The sequence below is a fragment of the Beta vulgaris genome, chromosome 5, assembly GCF_026745355.1.
Source record: "Beta vulgaris subsp. vulgaris cultivar EL10 chromosome 5, EL10.2, whole genome shotgun sequence".
Lineage (NCBI taxonomy): Eukaryota > Viridiplantae > Streptophyta > Magnoliopsida > Caryophyllales > Amaranthaceae > Beta > Beta vulgaris.
Window position 1 is genome coordinate 3,805,974 of NC_079206.1, and position 25,489 is coordinate 3,831,462.

General features: G+C 38.0%; 2 protein-coding genes across 12 annotated transcripts; both read right to left on the minus strand.

The window, feature by feature from the left end:
• Positions 1–6,298: 6,298 nt before the first annotated feature.
• On the minus strand, positions 6,299–13,059 carry LOC104892259 (uncharacterized). Of its 3 annotated transcripts, XM_010678136.4 has the most exons (5): positions 12,603–13,058; positions 11,346–11,577; positions 9,572–11,123; positions 8,698–9,319; positions 6,299–8,528 (listed from the first exon to the last, which is right to left on the minus strand). In XM_010678136.4, the coding sequence occupies exons 2-5, from the start codon at positions 11,517–11,519 to the stop codon at positions 6,908–6,910; spliced, it is 3,969 nt and encodes a 1,322-aa protein (XP_010676438.1). In that variant the 5' UTR covers positions 11,520–11,577; positions 12,603–13,058; the 3' UTR covers positions 6,299–6,907. The 3 variants fall into 3 exon arrangements, with proteins under 3 accessions (XP_010676438.1, XP_010676436.1, XP_010676437.1); XM_010678134.4 differs by having other exon boundaries at positions 8,698–11,123; positions 12,603–13,059; XM_010678135.4 differs by having other exon boundaries at positions 8,698–11,123; positions 11,346–11,482.
• Positions 13,060–17,586: 4,527 nt separating this feature from the next.
• LOC104892260 (hypothetical protein) lies at positions 17,587–24,174 on the minus strand. 9 transcript variants are annotated; one of them, XM_010678140.4, is made up of 6 exons: positions 23,763–24,174; positions 23,515–23,588; positions 22,176–22,405; positions 20,579–22,058; positions 19,720–20,329; positions 17,587–19,534 (listed from the first exon to the last, which is right to left on the minus strand). In XM_010678140.4, exons 3-6 carry the CDS (start codon positions 22,347–22,349, stop codon positions 17,884–17,886), a joined length of 3,915 nt encoding a protein of 1,304 aa, XP_010676442.2. In that variant the 5' UTR covers positions 22,350–22,405; positions 23,515–23,588; positions 23,763–24,174; the 3' UTR covers positions 17,587–17,883. The 9 variants fall into 9 exon arrangements, with proteins under 9 accessions (XP_010676442.2, XP_048501128.1, XP_010676441.2 ...); XM_048645171.2 differs by having other exon boundaries at positions 22,176–22,469; XM_010678139.4 differs by having other exon boundaries at positions 23,673–24,174.
• Positions 24,175–25,489: the final 1,315 nt, after the last annotated feature.

A 25,489-nucleotide genomic window follows, 5' to 3' on the forward strand; every position in this document is an offset into this window, starting at 1 on the left:
ATTGATCCGCAGGACTAGTCAACTCTTTTTAGCTTAGGGATTATACATGAATAGAGCTCTGTATAGAACGATGTCAGCAAACTAAAATTTTTGTAGGAACGTGTTATATTTGATGCCATTTATAGAAGGGTGTTTAATAGATGTATTAAGTTTTTAGATTCTTTAAATGATGATGGTAAGCGTCAAATGACTTAAATTCAATGAAAACACTCCTTTATATCTCCTACAAAAAATTAATCATAAACCAATTCATATTATAAATTGTGATAATTTCCCGTTTATTAGACTTTATATGAAACCGACTTTATATGTAACTATTAATTTTGGACAAATTGAAGCTAGAACATGCTACAAATAAGATTTTAGCTAGTACTTATAGGAAAAATTGATTCTAATAATCCAACCTTTGGGCCGTTCGCTCAAAATAATCCAACCTTTTGATTATTATTTAATAATCCAACCTTTTAGTTGTATCTGCTCATAATGATCCATGAAACCGGTAACCTGTTGAAGTTGTTAAAAAAAAAAAAATTCCATTTTTTTTTCTTCTCTAACCCTCCCTCCCTATCTCTCTTCCTCCCCCCTTACCACCCTACTCATCACTTCACCAGGAACCCCCTCCCCTGCCCTCCCTCACCCTCTCCCCTGCCCTCCCTCAGCACCCCTCCCTCCACCGCCCTTCCGACCCCACTGTGAGCACCCCACCCCTCCTGTGCCTCCCCTACCCCTACTTTGAGCACCCCCACCAACCACCTCCCCCGTAGCAGCGCCTCCCCTCCCCTCCGCCGCATCCCCCTTCGAATCCCCCTCCCCCTCCCGCTCCCCCGCATCCCACTTCGAAACCACCACTACCTCCACCTTCGAACCACCAATTCGCACCACCACCGCCAGCTTCTCCTTCCCTTCGCACCTCCGTCTTCCTTTCCTCCCACTTCGCGGCGCCTTCTGCTGCGTCCCCTGCAGCCTTCGCAAACCACCACCACTCTCAAACCCAACCTCATTCTTTTTCGCGGTGCCTGAGCTTCGCCGGCGAACCACCAGCGCCAGCACCGGTACCACCGAACTCCCTCTTCCTCTCCCCTGTTTCGGCCTCCTCTGCTTTCTCCCTCCTTTTCCTTCGTTTTCCTCTTACATTGAGGAACTAAAATCCTCCTCCCTTCGAATCTCTCTCTCTCTCTTCTTCTTATTGATGGTGGTGGTGGTGTTATTTGGGGTGGGGTGATATGGGTTGTGCAGTGGTGGTGGCCGGTGTGGGTGAAATGGGGGTTGTTGGGAGTGGCAGTGGTGGTGGTGGGGTGGGGTGGGGTGTTGTTTGGTTATTTTAATTAAGATTAATATTGATTAATTAGATCACAACAAATCAGGGCAAGACACGTGTGCAATTAACCTATTCTAATGGTCACCTACCTGTTTCAACAGGTCACGGTGCATTTTTGCGAATTGTCCTAAAAGGTTGGATTATTAAATAATAATCAAAAGGTTGGATTATTTTGAGCGAACGGCCCAAAGGTTGGATTATTAGAATCAATTTTTCCGTACTTATATCAATTAATGGATATTGTAGTACTAATAACTTGTCTAATTTAAATCATTTATTTTTAATCTAAAGTGTTCATTTAATTAACTTTCACATTCAATATAAAACTAACAATTAGCTATACATTAATAAATTTACAATTAACAATTCATCTGGTATTTTGAATTTTTTTTTGAATTTTTTAAAAATCAACGAAATCAATAAAAAATACGAGTCACTACGAATAGAGGTTGAATCGAGTAATTATAGTGGCTACAATAAAATTTAAACATAGATATAATCTTAATCTGCATATAGTGCAACTTAATGGAATTTGTTGAAAATTAATTGAACTTGAGGAAACATATTTAAGACTTGGTATTTAAATATAAAATTAAAAGGTATAAAACCGAATCTTAATACTCATACTAATAGGTTTTTTCAGGTTGATAGGAAACTAATTTGGACCACGCTCATTAAAGCTCCAAAGTTTAATGCACCATTGTTATACCTTTTAGTACAGGGTTTTGTGGATTTTTATGGACCACGCTCATTAAAGCTCTGCCACAAATGATTAGGTACATCTAGTTGTAAGTAATATGTATAATGTACACTTGCAAATTCACAAACACTATTACAGGTAATCCGTCGTAAGAGTTAAAAAAACCCCTCATTGAACTCCCATTGCCTTAACTAATTGTAAAAAAAGGAATTTTTTATTTTAATAAAGCAACCTCTTAGGCTATGTTTAGTTCACCTGAAATTTTCTGATCTGAACTTATCTGATCTGATCTGAACTTATTTTTTCTGATCTGATCTGATCTGATCTGATCTGAATACAAGATCTTATCTTTTTTATTTTTCTCAATATATAAGAAAAAATATAGTCATGTGGGGTCTTGTTTGATTCGTCTCAATGAGTATTTTATTAATATTCAATTATTATAATTTTTACTAATATGTAATGAAAGATATAATGATTTTTAAATATAAGCATAATCTGAACTGATCTGATCTGAACTTATTTTTTTCTGATCTGATATGATCTGATTAGATCTGAAATAAGCAAAAATAAGGTGAACTGAACATAGCCTAAGGCTATGTTCAGTTCACCTGAAATTTTCTGATCTGAACTTATCTGATCTGATCTGAACTTATTTTTTCTGATCTGATCTGAACTTATTTTTTCTGATTACAAGATCTTATCTTTTAGATTTTTCTCAATATATAAGAAAAATATAGTCATGTGGGGTCTTGTTTGATTCGTCTCCATGAGTACTTTATTAATATTTAATTATTATAATTTTTACTAATATGCAATGAAAGATATAATGATTTTTAAATATAAGCATAATCTGAACTGATCTGATCTGAACTTATTTTTTCTGATCTGATCTGATCTGATTAGATCTGAAATAAGCAAAAATAAGGTGAACTGAACATATTAGTCATTCAAAACGAATAAGCTAATCTTTTAATTATTTCTGAATAATGTAACTTTTAACAAAAAATTCTTTGAATAGTTAAAAACCGGATGTAACTTATTTAACTGGTCAAAAGAGACACATGTTAACTATTAATTGGTTCTTAAATTAAAAATCCAAAATGACTAAAAAAATAATAATTCTCCTCCTTGGCAGTGGCTGCCACGATGCTCTCTCCTCTCCCCACCTTCACCTCCCCCACAACCCCCACCATCCCCACCTTCTTCTCTATCTTTCATGAACCACCATCACCACCTTCTTCTTTCTCTTTCACCGAAACTCACCCATCTCTTCGGTCCAGGAGCCACCACACGAAACACGAACCAGCCTCACGAAACCACCCCATCATCATCACCAACAACACCACCCCACGAAACGCGAACACCCGTACCAAATGCACCAGCGCACCAACATGTGTCATGGAAGTTGTGTCCATGGACACAACTTTCATGACACATGTTGTGTCCATGGACACAACGTCCAGGCCACAAGTTGTGCCCTATGGAAACAAAATCCATGCCACACGTGTCCATGGAATTCATTAAAAAAATTTACCTCGCCGGAATTTTGTGTTGGTTGGAATCTTGTGTTCTTCAGTGGTGCTCGTCGGTGTTGATTGTCAGTGGTGATGGCGAAGATGAAAGAGAATATGAATTAGAAGAGCAGTTAAGTTGGAGTCAAAATTAAAAAAAAAAAATCATAAGAGTATAATGGTACTTTTAGAGGAGAGTTGAGGCGATTTTAAGTAATTTCGGAATAATGTTTAACAATCCTCATAAACAATTGTTCATTTAGCCCTCACAAAACATCAAAGATGGTATCATATGACTTTCCTTTTAAGTGATGATGAGACCGATAGACAATGAAATAACCGAATTACCTATTTTTGTTAAGTGAGCAAGAAAAGCTTATTGCTCTTAATAAGACCTTGGGCATTAATGCATAAATAGGCCAAGTTTGATTATACTCCTGATAACAAAGCAATTTATTTACTTGTATCGTCTTTGAGAGCAAAAAATAGCTTAGTGTTTAGAGCACTTTTTTCGGTTTCAAAAAGACTTAGATCAATTTTCATCCTTAGCAAGTTAAGATCCTCTTTATTCCCCATTTTGTCGAAATTTCTCCTAAATGTCAAAAAAAGGCGATTCATAGACCGCCTCTTTATCAGAGCATAAACAAGAAGAAAATGACTTTTGTGTATTATGAATTTATGATCTTCGTAATACTTCCCAGAACACATTTGCAATATGTGCCATCAACCTTGAAATATATGAGACAGACACGCAAAGAGCTCTATGTTCAAATTTAGAAACACCAGAACACTTTCTTAAAGAACACTCAGGTTTATCATAAAAAATGACCAGAAAATCTGCTGCGAGTTAAGAATTACAGTTGTACAAAATAGAGTACCTCATTGAACTAAATCTTTCTTCATAAAAGGAGTGATCGTGAGATCAAGCGCACACAACGTACTAAATGTGCTACGCTATCGTCCTTGAGAGCTCTTATCCATTCAAGATTGAAGCTAATAACATGATACTAACTGTATATCTACCACATTATATGCGTTTATAAATGCTTAACATGTTTATGTGGTCCACAGCCCACATACCCAGCTGGTGCCTGGTGCAATTCCCTTCAAATCATCTCCGATGAAGTCGCGGGTCCAAAACACTCTAATCCCTGAAATCTGAAGAATTAGTTTCATGAAAATGAAAATTGAACCCACCTATGTCCTATCTCGGACTTTCGCACTCTGAACTGGTTAGTATTGTGGACTTCAATTAAGTTGTTTCCCAGGTTAGGAGGATGTTCCAGAAAGGATGAATCGAAGTGCACGATGGAGCTTCTGTATAAGAATCCATTTTTCTGTTGCCGCATTTGTGCTTTTGACCTCATCGAAAAAGTTCCTCATCAGTTTGCAGGTTTTGTGACCTGTGATAACACCAATGTTAAGGAAATAAAATCCTTTTGATTTCCTTCCTTTTCCTTCTCCCATGTCATATCCAAACAGGAGACATGTATTCCTCCCTTTTTCTGTTAGAAATCCCCAATCCGAACACATTATAAAGGTTAATCTTTGAAATACTAGCAATCTATTCCAATCTCTGTATATATGTAGTTGACAAGTGGAGCTGATAATGAACCGAATGGTCGGAAGCAAGTCAGCGACATGCAGATCAGCATGACATTTACCAAAGGTGTTAACCAAGGCCAAGCAGCTGAGCCACCTTTCTCTTGTTAATAACCCATTTATTGAATCTGAAGAAAACGAGAGTCACTGAGACAATGACAGCCAATCTTCAATGACTGAACCATAATTAATCATGTAACAGAACTGTAACCAACCTATTGCAAGATTTTGTTTCTAAGCATAAACTTCTTGCTTCATTCCCCCGAATAGTCTGAAGTCTGAACCTATTCCAGGACATATAGTGCGCACAACAAAGAAGCAGGCTTCATACAGATTTCTCAACAGAAGAGCACATGTTAGTATGTTACACACTTGATCAATCTTCATCTAGACTGCAATTTGGCATAATCTTGCTGAAGGTGTAACTGCGAGTTTCATGTAAACATAAAAACCAATTGACTACCAGAGATTATTTACAAGAGAGCATTACCAAAACTCCACTCTGCACTAATTAAAAGTTCCTGAAGATATTATCAGTGCAAGCATCAGATTTAGCTTATTAATAAAGTGATAAAAGGAAAAGAAGCCAAGAGCAGTACTCTCACCAGAGTTATTCCACAATGACCTCTGGCAACTCAAAATCGAGTTTGTCGCTGCTGTTCATCCTCTTAGCCTATTGTGTTCACATAGACGTACAAGCTTCCTTGAGACACGAGTCACGAGTAAGATTCAAATAATGAACTGCAAGAAACTGAAAAATTGCGAGATGCAACCATCATTCAAGCATTTAAAAAGAATTAAAGATTAAATCTACAGTGAATCACAATAGAAGTTGTAGCTTCAAACACGTCAGTAGACAGACCATATTATCGAGCCTCAAGGTAATCATGGAACCTTTGGAAGCCCTCACATTTATCAAAAAAGACTCCTGTAAAAAAGAAGGCCTTCAATGATTCATCCAATCAATGACTAACAACAGCAGCGGGCAGCCATAAAGCCCTTCTATCGGTTTGTCCCTGTCCTCTTTCAGTTTATGAAGGCCTTTCCTCAGCCTAACCTAGCAATGGAAACAATAAAGAGAGCACCATAGAACATATCTAATCAACAAATCAATGTATTACATCTCTGAACAAAGCATGTAAAATGGACTTCATTTCATATTCATTTCACAGAAATGATGCAAGCATTCATTCATTTCGTTCATCTTTGACAGCAGTAGATTTGTTTTTAATAAATAAGCAGAATCAGGAAAAATGTTAATCAACAAGAGCCCCAAAAATTCTCATTGTTAACAAACATGTCAAGAGTTACATGTGCTATAGATACCAAGGTAAAGATCACATTTAGTGAAGAAAATGGTATCTGGATATAAATAATTCCTGGACCTGTCAAATTTTGTATCAAGGGAATATGACTAAAAGAACACCCTCATAAAATTTACAGGCATTATATGCTATCCCGTCGGGAAGATAAGAGAACAAAAGGTATAGTATATCTCCTTGATCATCGGATACCAGAAGTATGACAAAACCATGGATCAAAGCGACGAAGGACTGACTACAGATTAGATCCTCGTCTTCTCTGAACCTTGTCGATAAACTACCAATCTCTGAACATTGCAACCCTGCTACTAAACACAGGATCATCCTTGAAATTTTCATCACTGCACCTCTTAATATTAATTGAACCTTGGTGTTTTTGTCAGTATTCATAATTTCTCTTAACTTTATTGCCTCAATTGATGTCAGAAAATCTTCCAGTGTAGTTGGGTCATTACTGTTCCTCGGACTTCTGATTATGTGATGAATCTATCGCATCAACCCCATGTTGATTTGTATTAGGATTAAACTTTCCATCTCTTTCATACATGAAGGAATGATTATCCCCTCTGAACCTCCTTGATTCATCACCAATGCGGCTGTCCATACTCCTGAACCCTCTGTCCTGAAAGCTTGAAGCCTCTCTATCCCGAAAACTATTTGCCATGGAAAAATTCTCATTCATGTCCTGATGCAATCTACTTGACATCCCATCATCAAAGTTGCGCCTAGCAGGCCGAATGAGATTATAATGTTTCCTTTTTTCTTCGAAACTCTCCTCATATCTAGCTCCTCTACCAGCATCATCAGAAATTCTATCTGAAAATCTATATTGCCCATCGGGTTTTAAATTTCGCAGGGAATTTACGGCTCTACCTCTGTCGTCCCTCAAGCGGATTCTCCCTGGTGATCTATCCAGAGCAGAATTCTGCTGCTTGTAACCTATCTCTCTAAAATGACCCAGTTCATCCTTCCTAGCAGAAATCCATTGGTTACGCGGAGGAGAGCAATTATTTCGTGAAATCGACCTAAAACCCCCTGCATGATCAATCCCAAAACCAGGCTGTTGCTGCGGTGACCTTGGTCTATGCATTCTGGCCTCAGTCCTGAAATTAGGAGATCTACTTCGGTGCCTAAGAAAAGTATTCCCACCACTTCCAGGCCCCAGTCTTCTCCTTGGAGAATTCCAAATAATAGGAGAGCGGCTCCTTGAACAAGGTGGAGACTTCCTGCGAGAGTGCTGTATATTTGACTGCCCTCTCCCTCTAAAAGGGGAGAGACTTCGCTCCCTACAAGACAGAGATTCCCGATAATTCAAGGATGAGTAGAATGATTCATCTGGAGAAGGCCCATTGTATCTTCCCCTACCTCCTCTGCCCTCAACAAAAGGACCATACCTGAAAAACCTTCCCCGACCAAAGCCCCCAGCCCTATCAGGGCTGCACTTCCTATCAACTTTATTGCGCAATTGAAATCCAGCACAAGAATCTTCTTCAGCACTAGCTCGACCTTTCGGCAGTTGTTGAAAATATGGTGCATCATCCAGAGTGCCAACACATCTATGGTCATCTCTCCCCACAACTGCATCATCATCAAGCTTCGAATGCCCATGAACAATAGACGAGTAATGACTCCTGAGACATCTACGACTGTCTGATGAACCATCATCTGGAGAAGGCCCATTGTATCTTTCCCTACCTCCTCTGCCCTCAACGAAAGGGCCATACCTGAAAGACCTTCCCCGACCAAAGCTTCCAGCTCTATCAGGGCTAAACTTCCTTTTAACTTTCTCACGCGATTGAAATCCACCACAAGAATCTCCTTCCATGCCAGCTCGACCTGGCAGTTGAAAATATGATACATCATCTTCAGTGCCAACACATCCATGGTCAACTCTTCCCACAGCATCATCATCATCAAGCTTCGAATGTCGATGAGTAATAGGTGAGTAATGACGCCTGAAACCTCTGTGACTGTCTGATGGACCATCCCAACTACCACTATTGCATCCTCTTCCTTGATTCTGAAAGGGATATCGCACCCTCTCAAAAGATCTAATGGAGCCAGCGCCAAATCTATCAAGAAGACATCAGCACATTAGATCCAAGAAGATTAGAAGAACTGTTTATTCCCAGACACAAGGAGAAAATATTAGGAGAACAGTGGACAATGGGAAAGGCATGGGAAAGGGTAGGGACAGCAAGCAGTCATAAAGCTCACACATAACTAGCACAACACTGATACCTGTGCTCCATATTCTTGAGTCGTTCCTCCCTACATGCATAATCACGAGCAACTGGACCCTCAATCTGCGATTGCAAGCCCCTTCTGAATGCTTCTGGTTCCACTCTTGTTTCAATGCCTCGAGAATCTATTGATCCATCAATATGACTAGGCGTTCCATTGTTTTTCTCATCATTTTCTACACTACAAAGTTCCATATCTGAAGAGCTCTTACAGCTTTCAATCGATTCTTCTCCATGGGTTAGTTCCGTTTTACCCCCAACATTACTCAATTCTATTTGGTTACCATCATCATGTCCCCTATCATTTTCAACTGCTTCAGCAGCTTTCCTGTTAACCTCAATTTCATTAGTCCAATCATGAGTGGATACAGCAGTACCAGTTCCAAGTTTCCCACTGATTCTGTCCTCAACTTGTCCAGAGTCAGAAACATGGTAATCATTCGGATTGGCAGTATATGTTTCTTTGTGGTTTGACACATAGTCCACATTTCCAGCTTCTCTATCCACAGCATCATATTTGTCTAAAGCACGCCCACTTGACTCCCTTAGCTCTCCATCTTCATATTGAGGATCATAATCTTCCTGAAGCTTACCGGCTGCATCAGTTCCAGCCACCAAAACTGGATGACATTCAACAATCACATCATTACTATGTTTAAAAGACTCTCCATCATCAATATTGTCAGTAAAATTTGAGCAAATGTCCATTTTAGTTTTGCCAGTGTCATGGAAGTAAGAATCAGATGGATCCTTGCATATTACTTGAGATATTTCAGATAAATTCTTTGTGCTTTCATTATTATTAATGTTGTTTCCATCCTCAATATTACTAATATCATGCACATTAGTATCTAAAGCTACCAGAAGCTCACATCTCTTAGACACAGAGTCGGGTGCCTCATTGCGAGGATAGCCACCATCATCATCCGATATAGAAAATTTGGCAAGCTCTAGAGGCTCCACTGTTTTCATGTATACATTCTCCATGATAACATTTTCTTCCCAACGACAGATTTTAGCTAACCCCAGATCTTCTGGAACTGCTATGTTTTGTTTAACCTCTATCGGAGTGTCCGAGCTATAAGACACACACAAACTCATATGGGTATCAGCTGACACAGCATCTAAGTTAGCATCGGAAGCATATGCATTATCGTGTAACTCACAGGAAGTCCCACTGACATTTGACTTAGAGCCCTCCGTCACTGGCTGATAGCCAATACCCTTGTCAATCAAGTTTACACTCTTCACAGAAACATCCTCAGCCTCACCTATAGTACAAGATGCAGTCGATTGAGTCCTCTGATTAGGGACACCAACAACAAGCCCATCAATAGGATTCACAGTTCCCTGATGATGCCTGCATTTAGTATCTTCAACCATACAACTCATAACATCCAGGTTAAGGTTGGAGTTGGATGGATGAGACTTCTCATTTAAGCAAAGAGGCTGCTCGAGATTGAGGCAAGCGTCGGTATCATGATTGTCCTTCATCTCCCCAGAACTCTGATCTACTGAAGCAATAGGTTCACCACACAGAAGATAGCCTTGTCCAACATATAGGGTTTCCTGATTTTCTTTGGAATCATGGCCTTGTGATTCCATGTTGTCATTATGGTTAACTTTCCCAGCATCATGACAAGTGTTATGAGCAACACTATCCTGTGCACCTAGATCATCAAAAGGCTGCTCCCAAGCATCCATCACAACATTCAAGTCCCAATGCAGCCTTACATCTCGGGAAGATATGCCCTGGCTCCTCACTATTTCTTCATCTTTGCTAAACGAAGCATCCCCAGAATAGGTTAGAGAATCCGCCCCCATAAAAGCCTCCTTCACACCTTTCCCAGCAGTTGCAACTTTTTGAGATGAATTTACAGTAGATGAGATAGATGCCAGCTCCCCAACTGGTTCTGTGTATATACAAGATGAAGTTAGTCCACTAGACATTTCAGAAGAATTGAAAATGCCTTCGTTTAACATCCCCTTAGATGATGAGCGTGCTTCAGTATCAATAGAAAGATCATGAGATCGCTCCAGCACTGAAGACTCTTCAATGCCTGAACCATCCTCCATATAACCACAATCTCTTCCCAAACTGCTACTGCAAGCGGCAGCTGCAAGTATCGATATACCAGAAAAGTCATCATCTTCACCAAATCTAACACTCGATTTCTCAGATTTCTTAGCATCAATGCTATTATCATTGTCAACAATCTGATTCAATTTGATATCAGAAGAAGATGGCAACGGTGAAAGCTTCTCTGAAGCATCTTCAGTTCTTGCATGATCTGCAGACTCCTCAGTGCACGGAGAAATAGTATCCGGTGGTGGTGATGGAGACCTGAATAAGAACCTTCTCTTTTTTATAGGTACAAGCTGTGCCTTCTCACTGAAGTGACAACCTGATGTTGATACTCCGAGCTGTCACATAGAAGATAACAGAAGTATCCAGAAACTGGTTAACAGATAATATTCAGATTAAAAAAAATATTTCCTTTCTGTCTTAAATCTTGGCACAGATCTATAATATGATCTTTCCATCTAATTAGAATATAAAACAAGGATGAATTTCCAAATACATAGTATTAAAATGCCTACAGCAGATATACTATTTAGTCTAGAAGAAAATATAGCACAATGCACCTTTTCAATCTCAGATACTGGCATGATGAAGCCCTTTGAACTTGTGCAGAACAGTCCTGTGTAATCCTTTAAGCTTTTATAATCTGTCTTTCTTGCCCGCCTCGATGCACTCCGCCTACCTTTTAAAACCTTCCAAGCTGGATCAGAATCAATTACACTTGTAAGTTCCAACATGTCCTCAGCATGAGTGTAGATAAATATACTCTCTCATGAACAAACACATCTATGCAATCTGTTCAGAAGACGGTTTTGATCCAATTAGATAGAGAAACTTCCTGGATCACAGGACAACAAAATCTGCAAAGTTGCACTTAGCTATGTGCAAAAGGTTCAGAATATTATGTGCCAGAAGCATCTTTGGAGTATCAAAAGGGTCTGGAAGCCAAAATTACAAGAACCTTGAAGCTTTTACAACGAATCGCAGCAAAAACAACTTTCAAAGAGACTATGTCAATCAACACACGGCAATAAGAAAGAACTCACTAATCATTTCATAGGCATGTCAATTGAAACACACAAAATAATGTGCCGCATCTAGAGGGGTAACAGTAGATCCTCTTTCAACATTATAGATTCCAAGCAGATAAAACCACTGGTTCTCTAAATTACTCAAATAAAATCATTCACACAAAAAATATAATAATCAGCTTTCTTTCAACAAGTCGACAAGAAACGAAGATTTCCAAGAAATCCTCCTATGTCTTTTAACAAGATCAAACTTGAACATATTCCACATAGCATCAAAACACTAAAGCTCAAATCATCCAGACTTTCACCTCAAAACCAGCACAAATTTTCTAGGCATAACCTTGATGATTAATCTTATTCAAAATTATGTACACAAAAAGGAAGCAAGGTCTCATTAGCCACCCTAATTCCAACACAAAATATTCGACATTTTTGGCGGTCCTCATAAGCAAATCAAGAGTGCTAAAACAAGCACAAGCAGCATAGATTGAATTAATCAGCTCCAATCAACAATTTCACCCGATTTCGGACAATTAAAGACCACGTCAAACAAATCCAGAAGTTAGCAGGCAGTAAGTTTCTCAACAAATCGAAAGTCGACCGACAATTAACCGCATATTTCCCCAAATCAGTCAATTAAATTAGGGTTTAATCTCGTCGAGTTGACTCATTTATATTGCAGTTACTGCTACCAACGAACATCATCAAAACAACAAAACTTCAATAAAGCTAATGATTGAATCTTCATTTATAATCAAAACAAGTACAAATTAAGATGAAATAACTTACTGTTTAGATTTTCAACACCTCCAAATTGAATCAAAAACACTCAATCAATCTCCACTCCAGTTCTTCGATCTAATAGATCTTCCGAAAAACACAACTTACAGTATAAATTATATCACTCTAATAATACAATAATACAATAATAGTTGTACAAAATTAACAAATTGCTACACTTGAAGTAACAAAGAATGCAATTCTTTTTATAGAAGTAGACTTTATTCTGGAACTGAACATTCAAGTAGGGTTATTTTTCTGAGATACTGCTTTTTTTGGTACTGTAGAAAAAGTAGAAAAGTGATGTTCTTGTATAGTTGTCTTTCACTTTCTCTCTCCTCTAAATTGTTTATTTGGTGAGTGGTGGAGAAGAAGAGAATACTGAATTCTCAGCCTAGTGAGTAGTGATGGATTAATTATGGAGATGCTTTCTATCTTTTTTTTCTCTCTCTCTCCTTGACTTTTTTTTTTCTTGAGTCGCTAAATGGCAAAAATTTAGCCACCTAAAAAGCGCGTCAGATTTGACTCTTTTACCCCTACAAAGTAAATATTTTGGCCTTCTCAACGGCGTAAGAGCATTCCTACTCATGGACAAATTGACTATAAAATTGAGTCATCCATTTTATTGTTTGGAACTTCGGACTTTTATGGAATGGGTTGAACATGTTTCAACTTCAAACTTAATTCATTTATTAAACGGCTTAAAGAACTCACTCTTAGTTCAACTTATCTATTAAACGAATTATCCATATTAAATTTAATTATTTTTCAGCAATAAATTCAACTATGCATAACGAGAGTTTCTTTTCGGTATATGAGTTCTACAATTAGTACAAATTTTCACTAATTCCAATACATCTTTTTAGGAATTTATATGTAAATGCGTTAAACGGGTCAGCATTTTAATTCCATGCTGAAAATACCAGCCTTAACCTAACCCATTTATTTAACATGTAAGTTAAATGGGTCGAGAATTTCAACCCAAACCCACTTATTTCAATTTGGGTTCTCTAGATGGTTTCGCCCGTTTTTCCAATCCTAGAAGCAAATAATGAGTAATTATAAGGGAAATGATATATGCAGTCCTGAAGGTTGTAATAGCTCGAAGTTAAAAATGAAAATATAAACAATAATGAGTAATTATAAGGGAAATGATATATGCAGTCTTGCAAACTGCATATAGCTTGAAGTTAAAAATGAAAATATAAACAATAAATAAGCATCAATATCAACGTGTGATTATATCATAAATTTCTAAGAGATACTATTATATATTATATATTTAAATTGTTATATGCAACCCTAAAGAATTGCATATATCAAAATCCTAATTATGATTATCCAAAAGCGAAAGAGCAGAAAACTTTAAACTAATCAATAAGGCTAATCAGCTAGTCAATGAGAAGTTAAATATGAGAATGTGAGATCAACTAGTAACCAACTAACCACCATGGAATCCTATAAATAGCAAGGTCGGACCATTAAGAAAATAACAACACAAGAAGCACGACTATTCTCATTCTCTTCAGATTCTAGTTGTTAATTTCCTTTGTCATGTACTTTTAAGGCTATGTTTAGTTCACCTGAAATTTTCTGATCTGAACTTATCTGATTTGATCTGAACTTATTTTTTCTGATCTGATCTGATTACAAGATCATATCTTTTAGATTTTTTTCAATATATAAAAAAAATATAGTCATGTGGGGTCTTGTTTGATTCGTCCCAATGAGTACTTTATTAATATTCAATTATTATAATTTTTACTAATATGTAATGAAAGATATAATGATTTTTAAATATAAGCATGATCTGAACTGATCTAATCTGAAGTTATTTTTTCTGATCTGATGCTTAGATTTGAAATAAGCAAAAGTAAGGTGAACTAAACATAGCCTAAGTCTAAACCAAGCCTAGTATAGGCTTGTAGCGTTAGTATGTTCAAGAGATTTCAGCATTTTGCACTTCTTCACAAGTTATCCAATCCTCATGCCTGCTATATTTACTTGTTTATAAAAGCTTGTGATCTGTTTTTCTCGAGTTTGACGCATGAACTGTTATTACCAATTGCCCTAATCATTCAATTGGATGTTCAAGTATCATGATAAGCACGGCAACAGAGAGTTATTTACTGACACTCTATCATGCATGGAAGAGACGAAAACCGGTCTGTATTTTATCATCTTATTAATATGTTAAACCGTGAATTATGAGACAGACAATTACAGAGCTATGTGTTCACTTCAATCCCATACTAAAAACACCAAAACACTTGCTATAAAAAGACACTGGCTTTATCATAAAAAGACAGAACATCTGCTGCAAGTTCAGTTCTAAAAGGCCCTACGCCTCATTGAACTTAACTTCTCTTGACGAAACGAGTAATCACGAGATTAAAAGGACCTAATATACCAAATGCGGTATCGTTCCTGACAGCTCTTATGCATTCAAGATTGAAGCTAATACCGACACTAAATGTACGCTTACAACATTATATGCGTTTATAGATGCTTAGTACTTATATATCATCATTCTATGTGGTCCACATACCGGCTGTCGGCTGGTGCCCATTGCCTTCAAATTTCTGATGAAGTCGCAGGTCCGAACCTCTTTAATCATTGTAATCTGAAGGATTTTCATGAAATTGAAATTCAAACCCACCTATGTCCTCGTTATATTCTCGGACTTTGGCTATCATCTTCACAAGTCACTTACCTTTTGAAAGCAAGTATTTTGAGACTTCAATCCCTAGTTAGAAGTATCGTCTAGAAGACTAGAAAGGAATTATGGATGAATAAAATCGGGTGAAGGAGCTTCTGTAAAAGTATCCTTTCTCTGTCGCCACGTTAATGTTTTCGACTTCATTCAAGACCTCCATCTTCAGCCCACACCACCTCTTATCATGAACTCAGATCCTATTTCCGCCGAAGTCCTTGATAAGGACATCTAGCATTTCAACAGCTCTTTTACAGATCAACTCCCTAAAACAGAAACAAATTTGTCCCGTCATTTGAATAAATATTAAAACCCACCTCAGATGAATAAAAGATACAGTACAGTACAGTGATAATACATAATGCAGCAAATATATGATGCTTCATGGCATTTTGGTCCGACACCAGCAGTCACTCTTGTAAAGTAGACGCACAAATATTGCCTTCATCAGGGACACCAAGATTCCAAACATTCCACTAGTGTATCTCAGTGGGTGACTGGGTGTTACCCTTTCCTTGTGAGTAGTCAATATCCTCAAATATCTACACCACCAAGATAATAAACGGCGTAAGTCCCAGAATTCATCTAGAGTTCTCTCTAATTAGAAAGAACTAGAGGGAATCAACACTCTTTAACAGTTTGTTTGAATACCAATCCACGAGAGAAGGGAAGGAAAGTACAGGAAAGGAAGGGGAGGAAAGAATAAATTGCATTTCCTTCCAAAAACTTCCCACCATCAAAAGGATTTGGTTCACCAAGGGGGGAAGGAACAGAATCCTTTTGAGTTCCTTTCCTTTCTCCCGTGTCATATCCTATCAAGGGAAATCAATCCCTCCCTTTCCCTTCCCTTTCTCTCTCCAAGTTCCCCTACCCCAACACTCTATAAAGGTCCAACTTGATCTACAAGCTGTCTGATCTTTGAATTTATAGAAGTGACAAGTGAACCTGATGACGAATCAATGGTCTGAAGCAAGTAAGCAACATGTAAATCAGCGAGAAATTAATCAAAAGGTGTTAACCAGGGCCCAGTAGATGCGCCTGCTTTCTTCTGTTGATACCTTTTTTTAGAATCTGAAAAAATTGAAGCCAATAAATCCACTAGCCAACTTGGCAACCTCCAATATTGACTGTTTCATAATCATCTTGTGACAGAACAGAATCCAACTTATTGCAATATCTTGTTTCTAAGCATGAACTTCTTGCTCCATTCCCCACAATAATCTTAAGACATTCTAGGACAAAATTATGTGCACAACCAATAAACAAACAGACTCCAAACATAAACAGATTTCTAGAAAACAAGAACATGAGTTACAAGCTTCTTTAATCTTCAATAAGACTGTAATTTGGCATAATTTTACTGAAGGTTTAACCAAGAATTTTAATACAAACATACAAGCCAACTGACCACAAAGGATTATTTACAAGTGAAAATACCAAAATAAGGAATCTGCGTACCTGAATTGTTTAAATTTTGAATGGCAAAGTTTCCTGAGTCCTACTATACCTTAAACTTCTTAAAGTGCTAGTCGGTTTATCGATACAAGACTAAGCCAATGAATAGGATTGATTACTTGATAATATCAGAGAACCTAGCCTTTTCAACTCCAATACGCATATTCAAGTCTGAAAATCACTGCAAATATCAGATTAGCTTACAAGTCAAGTGATAAAAGGAAAATACTCTCACCAAAGTAATTCCAAAATGGCCTCTGGCAACTCAAAATCTAGCTTGTTGCTGCGTCACATGAAATCCTACTCGCCTATTGTGATCACATTAACGTACAAGTTTCCTTGTCATACGAGGCACATGTGTGATTCACTCAATGATCTTCTAGATTCTGACATGAAGCCATCATTCAAGCATTCAAACAGATTATATCTACCAAAGAATGACAATAGAAGTTATAGCTTCAGACATATCAGCAGACAGACAGCATGAAAGGCCTCCAAGTTAATCATCGAAGCTTCAATAGCCATTACGTGTATGTTATATTTACATAAATATTCTCAAAGTATGGATGAATGCTAAGCCCGACAAAATTTGACAAAGATTTCTCAATATCACATATTTGTGCCAGATAAGCCATATATCTGCAAATGATGAAATAAGATGATGATCAACAAATCAATGGATCACAACTCTTAACGGCGCATGTGATGGACTTGATGAGAAGTCATTTTGCAGAAATGACTCGAGCATTTATCTTTTCATCTTTGACAGCAGTAGGATTCGTTTGAAAAAATAACAAGCAGAAATCACGAAAATGCAAATAACCATGAGCCCCAAAAAATCTCCATTGATTCAACCCTACAACAATCATGTCAAGAGTTACATGTGTTGAAAATGCCAAGATAAGATCACATTCAGTGAAGGAAAAGGTATCTGGATATAAAAAATTCCTAGACCCGTCAAATTTCGTGTCAAGGGGCAATGTAGACTAATAAAAAGCACCCTCAAAAACTTTGCAGGCATTATATGCTATCTTGTCCGGAAACTTTGAGAAGAGAAGAAAAGGGATCTAAAATTTTCCATAGATCATTGGATACCATAGTAGAACGAACGCAAGGTCAAAGCTATGAAGGACCGACTCCCTTTGTTGCATCATTGTCGCTAGAATTCTTCACATCAACTAACTGTGGGTTGTCATCAAGTTTCTCCCCTTGTCCACACACAATTGGCTCACCCTCTTCCCTAAACCTTGTAGATAAATTAGCAATTCGTCCCTCAAAGCGCCTTGTAACCCTGCTAAAATCTGGAGCATCCTTAAAATTTTCATCATGATTTGACCTCTTTTCTGTGTCTTCATTATCACTGCGCCTCATGATATTCGTTGAGCCATAGTGTTTTCGTCTGTCTTCATAGTTCTCGTATCGACATCCTCTGTTGCCTCCATTGACGTCAGAAAATCTTCCAGTATAGTTGGGTCGATACTGCTCCTCGCACTTTAGATTATGTGATGATTCCATCGCATCAACCCCAAATTGCTTTCCATTAGAATGAAATTTTCCATCTCTTTCATGCATGAAAGAATGATTCTCCCCTCTGAACCTCCTCGACACATCACCAATGCGGCTACCCATACCCCTGAAGCCTCTGTCCTGAAAGCTCGAAGCATCTCTATCACGAAAATTATTTGCCACGGAAAAATTCTCATTAATATCCGGATGCAATCTATTTGCCACACCATCATCAAAATTGCGTCTAGCAGGACGAATTGGATCATAATGTTTCCTTCTTTCTTCAAAATTCTCCTCATATCTAGCTCCTCTACCAACATCATCAGGAATTCTATCTGAAAATCTATAATAGCCATCAGGCTTCAAATTTCGAGGGGAATCCACGGCACTACCTCTATCTCCCCTCAAGCGAATTCTCCCTGGTGATCTATCAAGAGCCGAAGTCCGCTGCTTGTAACCTATCTCTCTAAAATGACCTGGTTCATCCTTCCTAGCAGAACTCCATCGGTTACGGGGAGGAGAACCATGGTTTCGTGATATCGACCTAAAACCCCCGGCATGATCAATCCCAAAACCAGGTTGTTGCTGCGGTGACCTAAGTCTCTGCATTCTGACCTCAGGCCTGAAATTAGGAGATCTACTTCGGTGCCTAGGAAAGGTATTACCACCACTTCCAGCCCCCAGCCTTCTCCTTGGAGAATTCCAAATAATAGGAGAGCGACTTCTTGAGCGTGATGGAGATTTCCTGCGAGAGTGCTGTATATTTGACTGCCCTCTCACTCCAAAAGGAGAAAGACTTCGATCTCTACGGGACAAAGGGTGCCGATACTTTAGCGACGACTGGAATGATTCATCTGGAGAAGGCCCATTGTATCTTCCCCTGCCTCCCCTGCCCTCAACAAAAGGGCCATATCTAAAGGATCTACCTCGACCAAAGCCTCCGGCTCTATCAGGGCTGAACTTCCTATCACCTTTATAGCGTGACTGAAATCCACCACAAGGCTCTCCTTCAGCACCAGCTCGACCTTTTGGAAGGTGTTGAGAATATGATACATCATCTTGAGTGCCAAAACATCCATGGTCATCTCTACGTACAGCAACATCATCGTCAACTTTAGTATGTCCATGAGTAATAGGTGAGTAATGACGCCTGAAACCTCTACGACTGTCTGATGGACCATCCCAACTACCACTATAGCGTCCTCTTCCTTGATTCTGAAAGGGATATCGCACCCTCTCAAAAGATCTCATGGAGCCAGGTTCAAATCTATCAAGAAGACATCAACATATTAGATCCCAGATTAGAAGAATTGTATATTCCCATACATGAGGAGCGCATATAATTACAGAACAACATAGGACAAAGGGAAAGGGACGGAGAACGGGGAAAAGGGGGGGGGGGGGGGGAAGCAGTCATAAAAACCTAACACATAACCAGCACAACACTGATACCTGTTCTCCATTTTCTTGAATTGTTCTTCCCTATATGCATCATCACGAGCCACTAGACCCTCAATCTGTGACTGCAAGCCCCTTCTGAATACTTTTGGTTCCACTCTTGTTTCAATAATCCGAGAATCTAGTGACTCATCAATATGACTAGGCATTCTATTCTTCTTCGCATCATCATCTGCACCTCGACTTGCCATATCTGAAAAACTCTTACTGCTCTCAAGTGGTTCTTTTCCCTGAGTTAGTTCCGTTTTGTGCACAAGTATTTGGTCAACTTCATCATGACCCCTTTCTTTTCCAACTACTTCAGCAGCTTTCCTAAAAACCTCATTGTCATTGCTACAATCAAGAGCAGAGACAGCTGCACCAATCCCCATTCTCTCACTGTTTTTGTCCTCAACCTGTCCGGACTCAGAGACATGGTAATCGCTTGGAATTGCAGTATACGTTTCTCTGTAATTCGGCACAAATTCTGCATTTTCAGCTTCTCTGTCCACAGCACCGTATTCTTCCCAAGCACGCCCACTAGACTCCCTTAGCTCCCCATCTTCATACTGGGAATCATAATCCTCCTGAAGCTCATCTGCTGCATCAGTTCCAACCGCCAAAACTGGATGACATTGAACACTCACATCATTACTATGTTTAAGAGATTTCCATTATCAATATTTTCAGTAAAATTTGAATAATTATCCATGTTAGTTTTGCAACTCTCATGGAAGTAAGAACCATGTAATTCCTTGCATATTGCTCGGAGTAATCATAGAAAAAAAAAATGTTTCACTATTACTAACTATGTTTCCATCCTGAATCTTACTAACATCATGCACCTTAATATTTAAAGCTACCAGAAGCTCACATCTTTGGGACTCAGAGTCAGGTGCCACGTTGCGAGGGAGGCCACTGTCATCATCAAATATAGCCAATTTTGCAAGCTCTCGAGGCTCCACCGTTTTCACATCAATATTCTCTATGAGAGTATCTTTTTCACAACATTGAATTTCAGATTTCTCCGAATCGTATGGAACTGCTAAATTCGGTTTAACCTCTAACAGAGTGTCCGACATATAAGACACAGACAAACTCATATGGGTTTCAGCTGACACAGGATCATAGGTAGCATCGGAAGCACTTGGGTTGTCAAAATTCTGTAACTCATAGGAAGCCACCCCAACATTTGACTTGGAGCTTTGCATCACTGGCTGGTAGCCAATAGATTTATCGATCGAGTTTACACTCTTCATAGAAACATCCTCAGCCTTAATTATAGTACAAGATGCAGACATTTGAATCGTCTGATCAGGGACAGCAACAACTGACCCATCAATGGGTTTGAAGGTTTCCTCATGATGCCTGCATCTGGCTTCTTCAACCATGCACTTCATGACATCCAAATTGAGGTTGCAGTTGGATGACAGAGACTTCTCATTTGAGCAAAGATGCTGCTCACTCAGGCAAGCATCAATATCATGATTGTTCTTGATCTCGCCTGCACTCTGATTGGCTGATACTATAGGTCCACCAGAGAGTAGAGAGTTTTGTGCAGCATATAAAGTTCCCTGAATTTCTCGAGGATCATGGCCTTCTGCTTCCCTGTTATCATTATGATTAATTTTCTCAGCATCTTGAGAAATGCTATGAGCAACAATACCTTGAGCACCTGGATCATCATAAGGTTGCTCCCAAGCATCCACCACAACATTCAAGTCCCAATGCAACCTCTCGTCTCGGGAAGAAACCCCCTGATTTCTCACTATTTCTTCTTCTTTGCAGAACGAAACATTTCCAGAGAAGGTTGGAGAATCTGCCACCAAAGAAGCATCCTCCATGCCTTTGCTAACACTTGCAACTTTATGAGATGGATTTACAGCAGTTGAGACAGATGGAAGCTCTTGAACTGGCTCTGTGGATGTACAAGATAAATTAATGCTAGAAACATCATGAGCTCGCTTCAGCACTAAAGGGTTTTCATTGCCTAAGCCATCCTCCGTATTACCGCAATCTCTTCCCAAACTGCTACTGCAAGCAGCAGCTGCAAGTATTGATATACCAGAAAAATCATCATCTTCACTGAATCTGTCACTGGATTTGTCAGATTTCTTAGCACCAATGCTATTATCATTGTCAACGATCTGATTCAAATTAATGTCAGAAGAAGATGGCAATGGTAAAAGCTTCTCTGAAACATCTTGACTTCTTGTACGATCAGCGGTCTCCTCAGTGCATGGAGAAATTGCAACTGGTGGTGGCGATGGAGACCTGATTAAGAATCTTCTCTTTTTGATAGGTACATGCTCTGCCTTGTCACTGAAGCGACGACCTGATGTTGATACTCCATGCTGTCAAATACATGATAGCAGAAGCATTTAGAATGGAAGAATTTACAAATACAAACTAGTAAAATGCTTATAGCACATTTACTTTTTAGTCTAGAATATAAACATATCATTATACACCTTTTCAATCTCAGATACTGGCATGATGAAACCCTTTGAGCTTGTGCAGAACAGTCCTGAGTAATCCTTTAAGCTTTTATAACCTGTCTTTCTTGCCCGTCTTGATGCACTCCGACTACCTTTTAAAAACTTCCAAGCTGGATCAGAATCAATTAGGCTTGTAAGTTCCAACATGTCCTCAGCATGAGCGTAGATAAATAGACTCTCCCATTAACACACATCTATGCAATCTGTTTAGAAGATGGTTCGATCAAAATAGATAGAAAAAGTTCCTGGTTCACAAGAAAACGAAATCTGCAAACATGCCAATGATGCAATACATTCCATTAAGTAACGTGCAACAATATCAGATATTTATGGGCCAGAAGCATCTTGGGAATATCAGAATAATCCTGAAGACACAATTGCAAGAGCATAAAAAGCTGAAGCAAAAGCAGCAACAAGATTTTCAAAGAGACTATGTCACTTATTATCTATAAAAATGGTGTTGTAAAACATGGAGGACAATGTTCTAGATAATGATTAGAAATCCAACAATACAAAAGAAACACAAAGATGAATACCCAAACGCACATTAAACCGTCTAATGGAAAGAAACGCCACGCAAAGCATATAAACTGCTTATTATCAAAAGGGAACGAACACCAAGCACCATGACTTGTGAGCATCACCAGCAGTAGATTTTATGCTCAACTGAAGGGATATGATCACACACACAAACGGAACAAAAAAGCCCTAAACCCAGATGCCGAAAAGCAAGAACTCACTAATTTTTTCATACGCACTTAAATCAAAACACACAGAATAGGTTGCAGATATTCACACATACAAAATGATGAACTGTTTTCTTCAACAAGTCCACAAGAAAAACAAGATCTCCAACAAATCCTTACAAAGTCAAACTGAAGCATAGTCCACATAGCTCAAATCACCCAGACTTTCACCTCAAAACCAGCAAATATTATCAAAGCAGAGCCTTGATGATTCATTTCATTTAACAATATTTCCGAAATCTTCACGGTCCTCATGAGGAAACACAGTGTGTGCTAAAACAAGCACAGGTAGCTTAAATTAATTAACTCCACTCAAACAACTGCAAAAGTTAGCTCCAATCTTTAATTAATCGCATTTTCTCAACTAGATGAAACCGTTCAAACATCATCAAGAAAATTCTCTCGCAACATCATCCAACAACAGAACATTCAATGCAGCCAATGATTAAAATCTTCATTCATAGTCAAAACTACTACTTCCGCCGCACAAACTCGTACAATCTCATAACAACAAAACAACTATCAATTAAAAAAATCGAATAATTTACCGCTTAGGTTTTCAATACCTGCAATTTTTCAATCGAAATCACTCGATCTTCACTCCAACTCCTCGATTTGACAGATCTTCCAATAAAATCAACTGGTCGTATAATTATTCACTGAATTAAACTATAATACTTCCACAAAATCATCATCAACAGAGAATAAACACCATTCCACATACATAAATTGCCGACTGAATAAAGTGAACAAGATGAACATAGAATCAATACTTCGAGTACGAAAAAATTCAGTCCTTTTATCAGAAGATTACATAAAATAGGGTTTTTCCTCAGATTCTGCTTCTTCTTCGTTGCGCAACATATATAAAAAGAGTATATATATATATATATATATATGAAACGATGCTATTTCTTTCTTTTGTAGAGAATAAAGTAGAGATGAAGAGAGAGAAAAACTTTCTTCTTTCTTGTTTCTTCTCTATCTGTACATGACTTTGTCTCTCCACTTTCTCTCTCCTCCAAACCCTTGAGAAATCACAACAGTCTGTATTTTATTTTTTTCTTTGGTGGTGGTGGTGGAGATTAGAAAGCCTAGTAATTCTTCACCACGTATTTATAATGGAGGATGGAGATGCTTCTCTCTTCTTTCTTTCTTTCTCTCTCCCTTGACTTTTTTTATCTTTTCCCAAAACCCTATCACTTCATTTTTTTTCTTTCCTTTTTTTGCCCTATCTTTATTCTACTACTACTATGAATCTATGATTGAGTACTATCTTTAATGGTGTATTGGGGAGTCAACATCTCTTATGATTGACTTTATTTAAGGTTTTTAATAGGTTTTAGATCTAGGGTTGAGGGGTGGATTTAATTTTATAGGCATTAGGAATGTTTAGTGTATTTAATTCGCAATTACTTTAATTAGGTGGTAGTTTATGACTTATATTGATTTATTGGTGTATAAATTATGTTTAGCTTATGAGATATATCGTTAATAAAAATGACTTCAATAATCGGTGGTTGGCACAATAGTAGAAGCGAGTAACGAGAAACTTTTGTTATGGTTGAGCGAAACAATGCAAGGGGTGACACTTTTTAGTCAAGGTATAAGGAAAGTGAAAAGGGGTAATCAAAGTATGTTAAAGATATAAATTAAGAAAATGAAAGAATTTAAAGGCAAGTTGAGTGGAGACGAGTCAAGAAAGTGAGTAAAAGAGAAAAGAGTTTGAACCGACTCACTCTGTTCCAACAACTTGCAATGACCCTATTTATACTACTTATCTTCATTGATTACGATTCCCAGTATTATACCATTTTCTCAATATATTTTAAAAGCTCCTTGGGCCACCTTTGTCCTTTATCAAAGCATAACGCTGATGATCCTTTGTCCTTTATCGAAGCATAACGATGATGATAGTGAAGTCGAAAACGATAAGTTTGTACATGGGAACTCTCACGTCATGCTAGCTAACTGTTCGACTAGGGGTGTTAAGCCAGATCTAGACCGAGCCAAGGGTTGCTCGGATCCTAACACTTTTGCTCGAACTTGAACCGAGACTCGAGCCTTTTGAGCTTAAGACTCAACTTCAGTTAAAAAAAATCATATATATTCTATAAATAAGTTTAGATTGCATATATTGAGTTTTTCACAAGTATTATACACAATTTAAGTATAAATTTTCATTTAATTTCTATAATATAGAAAATAGTATAGCTAAAACATATTTCGTGCCTGCTCACTAACTTTTCTAATCGAATACAATGGTTGGCTACAGAAAATTTCGAGTCGAGCTCGAATAGTTTGCGAGCCACTTAGGCTCATTAATACCCCTACGCTCGACAACTTCGAGTGAAAAAGCCTACCCCAAACTTGAAAATCTTATTAGATTCGTCTCAATGCAATTTTTAAAATATCAACTTTTTTGTAATTTTTTCTTCATTGATAATCAATTAGTTATATATTAAGGTTCAAATTAGTGTCACAACAAGTATACCTAAATAAATGGGTCAATTAGTAAAAAAATAAAAATAATAATCATTA